General features: G+C 40.2%; 1 protein-coding gene across 5 annotated transcripts in view; it reads right to left on the reverse strand.

Annotated features, from left to right (window-relative positions):
• NEDD4 (NEDD4 E3 ubiquitin protein ligase) overlaps positions 1–11,878 on the reverse strand; it is a 115,771-nt gene that overhangs the window by 27,104 nt on the left and 76,789 nt on the right. For all 5 annotated transcript variants that reach the window (XR_002823761.1, XR_002823762.1, XM_004374594.2 and 2 more), the window contains 5 exons: positions 11,239–11,341; positions 5,379–5,545; positions 2,967–3,084; positions 2,709–2,876; positions 431–496 (listed from right to left, as the gene is read on the reverse strand). Coding sequence is in view for 3 of the 5 variants with exons in the window: in XM_004374594.2 (XP_004374651.1) it covers positions 431–496; positions 2,709–2,876; positions 2,967–3,084; positions 5,379–5,545; positions 11,239–11,341 (622 nt within the window). In the remaining 2 variants the exon portion in view is untranslated. The remainder of the gene's footprint in view (positions 1–430; positions 497–2,708; positions 2,877–2,966; positions 3,085–5,378; positions 5,546–11,238; positions 11,342–11,878) is intronic.

An 11,878-nucleotide genomic window follows, 5' to 3' on the forward strand; every position in this document is an offset into this window, starting at 1 on the left:
GCCATGAGCAAAGCCAGATGCCATGAGCCATGAGCCAAGCCGGACGCCATGCGCCATGAGCAAAGCCGGACGCCGTGCGCCATGAGCAAAGCTGGATGCCATGCACCATGTAAGCAGAGGCAGCTGGACACCACTGTCCCAAACTGTATGCTGTACGCAACAGACCACCTCCAGCAAGCAGAATGCCTAACAACTGACAAGCTCAGGTATCACCCAGAGAGCTTCTTAAGATGGGAGAGACAGTGCTCCGTGTTTTGTCTTTAAAGGTCCTACCTTACCTCCCCCACCAACCTCATCTGCCAGAGCCTGGATTCTACGCTGGATTGGGTTCCCTGCTTGGCAGCTGACTTTTACACTGGCCTCAAAAAAAAAAAAAAGGTGCCGAATTTCATATTTTTATTAGTAATTGAGGGGAGAGGATAAAACTCACCACAGGAAGTGCAGGCTGTTCCTCAAACATGTGGGCTTGTAAGCTGCTGCTTCTGCTGGAATGATTCTAGCAAAAAACAAATGACAGTAACTTTAGGTTTTGATTGGTCTTTGGGGGGCAGATAAGGTCGTGGGGTGGATAGATGGGGCAAAAGACAGGAAGCTGGCTAAGCTTGCATGTGAAGGCACTCGGCCACGCCAACACCACCCATCTGCTGGTGTCTCCCAACTCCAGCTCAGACTTCTCCTCGAGCTCTAGACGGACCCCTGGACACTTTGTCTGGAATGTCGAACAACTACCCCCTCAACATGCCCGAGAGTGGGTTCAATTTCCCCATCCACACCCGCTCAACCCTCTCCTGTATTCCTCATTTCAACGGGGGACACTTGTACCAGCAGCTGCCCAAATCAGGTATCAGGAAGTCACCTGACTCTTCCCTTCCTCCTGCCTGCCACCCAGTCAACCACCTTTCTTTTTCTTTACTAGCTCCCGAAGACATTCTCCTCCCCAGATGGGTACTGCTTCAGTTCAAATCTTCGTTTGTCACCTTGGTTATTACTGCCACGACATCTAATAGCTTTCCTTGCTTCAAGTCTTATTTCCTTGAATCCATTCTCCATGCTGCACGCTGCAGCTGGAGAGCTTTCTAAAATGCAGATCCAGCCATGTCATTCTCTAGCTCAAAGGCCCTCAGTGATTTCTCACAGTTACTAGGATGAAATTGATAGCAGAGAATACAGTGCTTCATGAGCTTCACGACCGGACTCTCCCGACTTCTCAGCCACTTCCCACCTCACCTACCCCCCGGACACTCTGGACTACCTGTCTCCTTGAGATCTCATGTTCTTTCTTTCTGTGTGCCTTTGTATACATGCTGTTGCCATTACTGGACATACCTTAGTTTTGTTATTTAAAGACATCAATATTTACAATGTGCATATAAATTAAATCAGGACATCTGTCTATAACAAGGAGTCTGAAAACAATCACAAGTCCATCAAGAGGAAACCAAAAACCACACCCACTGCCGTCAAGTCAATTCCAACTCACAGTGATCCTCTAGGACAGAACAGAACTGCCCCATATGGTTTCCAAGCAGCGCCTGGTGGATGTGAACTGCTGACCTTTTGGTTAGCGGCCGTATCACTTAACCACTGTGCCACCAGGGCTCCAAACAAGCATATAATGCCTGGCATGTGGTCAGCCCTTAATAAATATTTTCTGAATGAATGAACGGCAGGGAAGCTTCATCTGCAAATGACCACAGCATCCTCAGAGAATAATCTCTAACTTCCACTGAAAGAGCTCCTTTGATGTTACAGACTAGAGAGCTAGCCACGGAGATGTCACCATGGCCTTGTTGCTGTGATGCTTGTTTCCAAACCCCATTGGCAACAATTTTTACAGTGGTTGCTGGGGTAAGAGTATCATCTATCTCCTTGTTTAGCCAGAGTATACCAGCTCTTGGTCACACGCGTGTGTTAGTGACATCTGTGATGTCAGGGTAAAACCACACTGTAACTGAGAAAGAGAAAAGCAGCCCCTGAAATCTAGTCTCTGGCCAGGCACTCACAACAAGGCCTTGGTGTTCTCCTATCGAACATAAATCCTTTCACAGAACATCAACATGAGTCAAGACCGCTCCGAGACCATGATGGAGCAGGTCGAGAACAAGAGCATTCCATGATCTTGCCTGAACACAGACAGAGCATGAACACTGTCCAAACCACAACGTTCCAAATGTCTCCCCATCGTGCTGAGTGTCAGTGATGCTGCGGCTTTACCAGTGACTGCTGCAGCACAGCTACGGTGAAGAGCTACTGAGACACCCAAAGAGTCGCCTCTGCTTCCGGACAGCATCCACTCCACAGCAAAGCCTTGCGTCCTTAAAGCCTCCTCGAAATCACCTAATAGGAGCCCAGATCCTTTCATGAGTCTTTTCTTACACCCTCTGAGACCCTGTGTTTCCCCACAGTGCGTGTTCCCACTTGCTGAAATGAGTAATAAACCAACGTGCCCATTACAGGTGTGTTCCTGTGGTCGTTGGCTGGAGGACAGTTAGACTCTAACAACCATCTGCATCATCCATGACTCTGCTCCATACTATCTGTGGAGATCTTTGAAAAATATCAATCACAATGCTGTAAAGTCCCAAATTCCCTAAGACATTATTACATGCCATTTAAGACAAAATTTTATGTAAAAGTCACACCTATTGAATGGAATAACATGTATAGTATAAATCCTGAAGCCATAGCAAAATTTGAGAGCATCTTACTGAGCTGGATACTGGCTGGCTGGTGGCTGAATTTCCACAAGTCGCGAGTCTGGCATTCAATTCTTCTGCAAGATGAGTCTGAACATCCAAGTTACTTGATGATGGAAGCGAGGGGAAGGTCGGATTGCTATACATGGCGGCTTCATCTTCTCTTATAATTTCCCAGTTCTAAAACAAGCAGAATAAGCATAAGCCACAAGTACTGTAATCCACTGCAATAACATATGGATGTCAACGAGAACAAACATTTTTTTATACCTCAGAAGACTCTCGGCTGTCGGCACTTTCTGTTTCCTCAGATATCTGCCGCCTGGTGGTAAATTCACGCTGTGCTTGCAGTTGCATGTTACCGCTCTCAGCATCTGTTAGGTTGTCCCTACATTAGAATGTAAAAGGCATCAACCACGTCTCAAGATGGTTAAAAAAAAACAGTCAAAGGTTCTGTGATCATGTTTACAAATGTCTGTATTAGATCAGCACTTACTGTTTTTAGCCAAAGTCTATTTCAACTTATATAGTCAGCACAGTGGAACACTGAGAGTATGTCATAGAGTTAAAGTAAGTTTTTGTGAAAATGATTAACATATCTGACCTTGATATTTTAGTTCATCACTGTGCCTAGAATGCCTGGCACATACAGAGAGTCAAAATGATCTTCATATGAACGAGTAGCACAGAGTTTCATCAATAATTTCGTTATATTATTATTTCACCATGTTACTACAGGAGTAAATCTAAACTAACTCCAGACAGTTCATAAAAGAGAAGCTTTAAGAGTTACATATACATCTGCATGAATCAAACAGTAGTATTTTCTAAAATTGATCTTAAGCCAGGGGTAGAATTCCCTATGTATGGACGCAGAGGGCAGAATGAAAGACCGTGTAAGGACTCTGTAACTAAGTTTAACAGATTAGGGATCAAATGCTTTTTTTTTTAAAATTGCGCTTTAGTTGAAAGTTTACAGAGCAAATTAGTTCCCCATTCGATAGTTTATACACGAATTGTTCCATGACACAGGCTGCCATCCCTGCAATGTGTCAGTACTCTCCCCATTACTGCTCTGAGTTCCCCACTTCCATTCGTCCAGCTTTCCTGCCCCTTCCTGTCTTCTTATCTTTGCTTTTGGGCAGATGTTGCCCTTTTGGTCTCGTGTAGATGACTGTTCTAAGCAGCAGCTTCCTATCTTTTAGGACTGTCTATGATTTGGCTGAAAGGTGATCTCCGGGAATGGCTTCAGTTCCAAGTTAGAAGGGTGTCTAAGGGCCATAGTCTCTGATAAATGGTATCTGGTTTTGATCATATACAGTCATGGGCCTGGTCTGAAAAAGGACGATAATAAAGGCTTATTTGAGTTTAGGAAAATTCAGTAAATCAGACTGAAGACCCTTACCCTGACCATTTATTAGTTATATTAACTTAGCTAGAAGCATCTGCATTTAATATAACCAGACTATCAGATCAAGAATTTTGTTCAAATACTTAATAACAAAATTAATATTAATTTATTTAAAAGCCCATGATGGCCAGAAGACCAGCTCCTGCCGGATGGAAGAAAACACAATTTCGGCAGATGGTTCTAAGGAAATGCGTAAAGTTTTTTCCCCTGAATATTTGATTTTGGCTAGATGAACACATCAGCCATACCTGAGAGAAACGTGATTCTGCTCAAGTCAGGCTTGCCACAATACCGAGGCAATAAAACAACCGTGCAGAACCTTCTAGGGTCTTTGGTTTTGCAATCGATATGTCAGTCTACAGAGACCACTGCTCTGTGCCACCCAGAACCTAGACTGCTGGTTGGCTTGGATAGATCTGAGAACAAAAATACTATCTATTGAGGTGCCAGGCTATGTCAGGCACAAAAAACCACAGCCAAAAATTAGAAAGTTAACAGACAAGTAAGAAAAATTGTAAGTCTGTGTCAAAAAGTAGAAGACTAAAGAAATACTTTATTGGGCTATATGGAAGGAGGGGGAAAGGGGTTTTGATAATAAATACGGAAATGAGAGAATTTGTAAATGTTGGTAAAATTTGAAAATCTGATAAAAAGAGAAAAATGTCACTGAGAAGGCACAAGTTAGAATGTCTTGAAGGTCCCTGATGTGTGCAAGTCAAGAAATATATATGTACACACATATATACATATATATATATATATATATACACACACATATATATGTATTGACCACATTGGCAAATGGGTGTTTAACGTAAGACCTAAGTTACTGAGTCCTTTATATTTTAAAAGTAATTTTTATTTTAAAAATCGTGTACTGTAGAAATGAATATTTTATTATATATTAATAATAAACTACCAAAACACAGTATTTTCTAAATTAGCCTGAAGAGCAAAACGTACCCTTTGTGGCTACATAGTAACTAAAAGCATGTTTATAAGTAATTGACATTTTATTATAAATTAAGAAGCAATTAAAAGGGCAGTGTTTGTGATTCAAATAATTTTGGATATTATCATTTAAAAAAAAAAAAAAAAACTGAGCTAAGGTAGCATTTTTTAAGCCCTATGCCAGGTAAAAATCCTGGTATTCTCTGTCAGAGAATATGGGTCCCTAAACTATTATGAATCCATTTGAGCCATGACTTCAAACTAACAATCAGTTGTCCAAATGTATCCAGGCTACAAACGTGAAAGGCAACAGCACGTACTGAGGGGTCGGCCTCTTCCACTGTGTCCGTCTAGACTCATGGTTGACGTAGTAGGTCCTTCCGAGGACGTCCTGCCTCTCGTCCCATCCCGGAGGCAGAGGAGAAGGTTCCTGTTGCTGCTGCAGTTGGCAAGTGGCCTGTGGTTGGTCCAGAACCACCCAGCCAGGCTGAGAAGCAGAACGCAACAATGCAGAGTTTACGCTTGATGTTTGGCTTATGTTTGTTATAAAATAGATATCACAAAAAATTTGCTGTTTCAACTAGTCTTCACATTAATCACATGCACCATACTGTGTGCTTGATTCTTTAGCCTCATAAATTATGCTAAAGAAACTTAAAACTGAGATGGTTAATGTTAATACCAGTTCTAAAAACCATGCAAAGATGGAATCAGGACATCGTCAACTTTTTAAGACCAAACTAATATTTTCTGATAATGAAGACCTTTTTTTTTTTTTCCTGGCAAAATGATAACCCCTTAAATTCTGCTTGAAACTGTTTTAAAATTTTTCAAAATTTTTTTTACCGTATCTAATAAAAAAAGGACAAAAATTCTTAAGTATACAACCAAGCAACGCTATAAAATTGGAAAGCCCTGGGAAATTGAGAAGCATAGTTTAAACTATTGTAAACTTAGTCTCATCTCTGAGTTATAAGCAACTGAACAAAGGGCAGGGATCATATCTTATGGGTTGGTTGCTAGCTCTCCCACAAAGAAAACACGTTGCATAGGGTGGAAATTCAATAACTACCTGAGACCTGAAAAAAATTATTAGATGAAGGTCAAATATGTAGAGGCATGACAAGGACAGGCAAATGACTTAGAAAGCACTGCTCTAGTGAAGTCCCCAGTGATTGAGAAGTCCTTCTGACTCACTTGTGCGACTGTTCTCCTTCTCTTCGGGACCAAGGAACGCCACTCTAGTAAAGACGTGACACAGCCAAAGGGAAGAAAGCTTTTGTTGTTGTTTTAATATTTTAATGCCACAAAGGCACTGCAAGTTTGGTTCCTCTGAGACCAGCAAGGGGCAAATGTCCATAAAGCCTCAGCTAGAGCAGTGAAAGTAAGGAGTGAACTGAAAATGGAAGCAAGAGCTTATACAAGAAGCCCCAAAACAGGTAAGGCAGTAGGAAGAAGTTCTGCTAAATACTGACATGGTTGGGAAAGCAATGGAAACTCACATAAACTAATGAAGAAAACTTTAAAATTCTCCAAAAGGGAAACAAAAGAAGACTTAAATGAATAGGAAGACATGATATGATCTTGGTCAGGAAGACTGTCACAAAGGTATCAATTCTCTTCAAGTTAACCTATAAATGGGTCAAAATTCTGATAAAACTACAATATGGATTTTCTTAATAAAACAAGACAAGCCAATTCTCAAGTTCAAAGAGAAACACAAGCAAGAATAACTGGTAAAATTTTAAAAAGAAGAATAATGCAGGGAAATTAACTCTTATCAGATAAAACATTAGAAACAACAATAATTACAATAGTGTGGTGCTGGGCACAAGTAGATAGACAGCTCACTGGAATGGATGAGAAAGCCCAAAAAGACACTCAAATTTATAGAAATTTAGTACACGACAGAGACTCTTCAAATCTGTGGAGCAACAGGTAAAGTATTTAGAAAATGGGTACCCATCTGGAAAAAAAATTTAGATCCCCACTTCACATCTTATACCAGAGTAAGTTACAGATTGAATAATATTTAAATGCTAAAAAAGAAAATCAAAGGGTACTAGAACAGATCTTGGGAAATTTAAAAAAATATATTCTAAGAGTGGGTGGAGCCATTTTTAAGTATGACACCAAACCCAGAAGACATAAAAGAGAATATTAATCAATTTGATGACAAAACCTCCAAATTTATACATGGTAATAATTACTAAACCAAAGCAAAAAAAAAGACAAACTAGAAAACATATCCGGTACTCAATGGACAAAGAATAATTTCCTTAATATACACAGGGTTTTTATTCTAGGCACTGGGGATACAGCAGTGAAAGAATGTTGCTGGCTTAGATGGAAGAGAACTCTTCTATGTTGGAAGGCTGGCTGAAAATGAGGGGTCAGGGAGAAGAGCTGGGAAGGAAAGGGATGTTTTCTGGCAGCAGGGGGAAAAGGTAGGGATTTCTGCAGCAAGGCTGATAGACTCCAGCTAGCCTCGGGTGGGAGGGTTACAGAGTGAGGCGGAACAGAAGCTGAGGAGTGTGGAGAGGAGACGGAAAGAATTATTCTGGGAATAGGAAGCTGGATGGAGAGTAAAATTGACTGCTTTTTTTCCTCACTCTTCCTTGTTTTTCTTTTTCTTTTTACCTCTTCTATGGGAAGTGACCTCCCTTTCATTTTCTTTCTTTTTCTTGTCCAAACTTCATTCTCTCCATCTATCCTGTTACTTTCTTTCTCCATCTATGCTTCTCCTTCTCTCTCCTTCCTGTCCTTAAATGATCATAATACAGGACCCAGCACACCTGAAAATTAATCTTCTATCTACTGAATCAGATTTCACTTCTCTAGTCTCAATTTCAAAAGCACTTAAATTCAGTTCTTTATATTTCATTTGCTTGAAAAAAGATTAAGACTTTTTTAATTGAATATGGCCATTAATTACTTTTCTATAGATTAATAAAATTAATTAATAATAGGGTTCTTACTACCGCTCTAAAGGATTGTAAAAATATTCAGAGTTGGAAAAATGGTACCAAAAGAATATGTATTTAAAAGCTTCTTTAAAAAATTCCTCTAATGAAATCCGGGGTGGAAAGCAGGAGTGTGCTGTCACAGTATAGGGAGAGCAACAAGGGTCACGTAACAATGTATGTATAAATTTTTGTATGAGAAACTAACTTGAATTATAAACTTTCACTTAAAGCACACACACACACACAGAAGATTCCTCTAATGATCTGCTTAGCAAATTTACGTTATCCAAGTAAACTTGAAAAGAGAGGGAAAAAAAACTAATTAAGGACCATCTTTTAAAAAACCTGTTTCAAATCCAAGTAGTATAATTGTACATTTAAACATTGTTTAGAAAGACTGAGTTTTCACTTTTGGTTTAGAGTGACTCCCGGAGAAACACGTATCAGCTAAAAGTCTTCACAAAATAACTTTCTAAGTATCAATGAACCTTAATTACTAACTTTAAAGCTAATATATAATTCTCCACAATTCAACAGCGTCAAAGAGGATCAGAAAAGAAAATGTTCAGAGCTACAATGAATGCCGTATGTTAATTTTGTAAGATACACTAACCCTAAAGTTGCAAAGGATATAGAACTCAAGTATTACATATGTATCTATTATGGTCACATTTTATTGTACTAAGGAATATAAACTGCCTTAAGAGTGAGCCTCTTTTCAAAATTACAATAGTTTTCTTTAAAGAGTAGGATTTGTATACCCAGTCACAAACTAGATGTTAAAGAACTAGGCAGGAAGACCTCTCTGGTCCTTAGCTACACAGAAGGTAAATAAGCACAGATTCATGTGTTTGAATTCCTAGGCCTTTCATAAATAAACTCCGACATGCTTACATCTACGGAAATTATAAGGTACATTCTGAGGGAATTCAAACACTGAGACACGAGACCACAAAGTGAAGCGAAGCAGCTCTGCCCACAGAATCTGAACTGTGAATGAGGTACCTGTGATATCTGTGTGTGGGCACAACTTGGGGCAGCTTACTAAATAATAAAATGCTGTCGACATTTTCTAAAGTTACTAAATAAAGAATTTTCTTTCTTTACAGCAGACATGCTTCATTTCAAACTGAAGGCTATTATGCAAGATACCCTGTGTACCAAAATGCTAGGCAGAGAAACTTCTATTCAATAAATATCTTTAAAAATTTTTAAATGATTATTATATAATAAATCAGAGAAAAAAATTTAAAAAGTAATCAAATAAGTGAATATAGACTTAAGAGATAACAAATCTTTTGATCACCAAAACTATGGGCTAACTATACTCTATAATTTGAGGAAAAACAGTTGTTTCTATCATTACAGATTTCCTTGCAAAATAAAATCTCATTAGTGCACATAAAAAGCTCCCAGAAAGCTTTGTTGCAAATTCACTGCCTGTTCCAGAGGTTTCTTTCTCAAGACAAGGAGACATATTAGTTAGAGCCCAGGCCTTGGGGAGGTCCCTCAGCTCCACTCAGTTCTACGGTGATCTCATCAATCCTCAGTCAGAGCAAGACAGTTAATTGCCAGTCGAGTTGGCTCTGACTCGTGGTGACCTTATGAATAACAGAAGGAAACACTGCCCCGTCCTGTACCATCTTCACGGATGTTTCAGTCTATTACTGTGGCCATTGTGTCAGTCCATCTCATTGAGGGTTTCTCTTGTTTCGTTGGCCCTCCACTTTACCAAACACGACTGGTCTCTTCCAACAACGTGTCCAAAGTAGAGAGTAGATGTCTCGCCATCCTCGCTCCTAAGGAACATTCTGGTTGTATTTTTCTAAGACTGATTTGTTCATCCTTTTAGTAGTCCACAGTATATTCAATATTCTTCACCAACACCACAGTTCAAACACAGCTCTTCCCCAGTCATAATTTGAGTGTCTTCCAACCTCGAGGGCTCACCTTCCAGCACTATCGCAGACAATACTCTTTTGCAATCCATAAGGTTTTCACTGGCTATTTCTCAGAAGTCGATTGCCAGGACTTTCTTCCTAATCCACCTTAGTCTGACTAAGACTACTGCGGAAGGCACAAAAAAAGGCACTGATGGCTAATACCCCGCGTGCTCTCATAACTGCTGAACCAGTGATGCCACCCTTTGATGACAATGCTCCTTCAAAGGTGACCTCAAGGGACAGGTGTTGTCTCTGCTCTCGCTTCACATCATGAATCTTTCTCTGGACGAAACCCTAGGGGTCATCGGGTACAACCCCGTCACTGTGCAAACAAAGACCGTGGGACTCAGAGAAGGTCAGTGGTTCACAGGGTCACTTGTCTGGCAAGCAGCAGAGCTCAGGACTCCAAACGCCTCTCCAATTATCTGCTCTTCTTCACTCACCACAGATGTCTCCAGTTCTGCCCAAATGCTCAACTTGGGCTTTCTTCTTTTCCTGTCTTCCATGAAAACTGTTAACTTCTACTCGTCCAAAACAAATTGTTTTATTAGCTCGCTTGAATCCTCTCCCTTTCTCTCATTCCCCTTCTTCCCACGGATCACTTTCCTCCCTCTGCCCCAGGCTCTGCGTGATACCACTGTCATCAAGTCAATTCAGACTCACAGCGACCCTACAGGACAGAGCAGAACTGCCCCACTGGGTTTCCTAGGCTGTACATCTTTACAGAAGCAAACTCCCACATCTTTCTCACGCAGAGAGGCTGGTAGATTCCAATCACCCACCTTCCAGTTAGCAGCTGAGCACTTAACCACTGAGCCACTAGGCTTCGCCTCATGATAGGGTAAGTAACAGGAATTATATTTCACAAAAGAGTTCCTAATCAGTGGAGGCTTTCAAAATGTCCATATATTTAATTTTAAAATGCTACATTTTGTTCTTGTTTTAATAGAGGGGAACATGGCATAGTCTTAGAAAACTTTTGTAAACTAGAAACAGTTAATGACAATAAATACTTTCATTTATAAGCATTATATTCTCTCTTCCTTAATCTTTAAGAATGCAATTACTAGTGGCATATTTCTACAGAAATATCCTTAGAGGAAAGAAATGGTTAATGCATGCTTGGGTGAAATAAACTTCCAGGTAAATAATTTTTATTGCACACATTAACTTCATTGAATAAAGTTTCTTTCTTTTGTTTTTCTTAGAAGAAGAATAAGAAATTAAATGTTTTCTATTTTAGTTTAAGCAAAATCTTTATAATGTCTCACCTCTAGTTCCTCAGCCTGTTCTGTGTTATCTTCTTCAGAGCCACTGGTTTTAGGTAAATACGTCATTTTTAATCTCAGATAACCTTTAACTCTTGATTTTTGACTACAGAAAAGAAAACAATTATTCATAAGATTTAACACTGGGAAGAAAAGCATTCGTTTAATAAGAATTTATGAACATGTACTAGCTTCGAGGGCAGATTCAAAGACAAGCGCCAGGGTGGAAAGCATTTAGCAGAAGGAAAAAACCGTAGAGAAAAAAGAAACATAAATAATTGTTATGACATGAACAAGATGCTAAGGAAGTTTAAATTAAAGACCAGAGAGAACTTCCAAGAGAAGCTGCCATTGAAGTGGAGGCTCAAAGAATGGGCAGGAGTTTCATCGGTGGCCGTGGAAGGAAGGGCACCTGAGGGGAGAGAAGAGCAGGAACAAAGGACGGGATGGGACAGCTGGGTGCGGACGGGGGAAAACAGCAGTCACTGAGTTTGGCTGGAGCATAAAACACAGAAAGAGGAGTGTAGGAGGTAGGACCGTCCAGATGATTAGTGAGCTCCATTGTGTACACTGGGAAGCCGCCGGGAATGTTTAGGGTAGGGAAAGGTGAGCTCCTTTGCGTACACTGGGAAGCCGCCGGGAA

Source organism: Trichechus manatus, unplaced genomic scaffold (assembly GCF_000243295.1).
Source record: "Trichechus manatus latirostris isolate Lorelei unplaced genomic scaffold, TriManLat1.0 scaffold00030, whole genome shotgun sequence".
In the NCBI taxonomy this organism is placed as follows: Eukaryota; Metazoa; Chordata; class Mammalia; order Sirenia; family Trichechidae; genus Trichechus; species Trichechus manatus.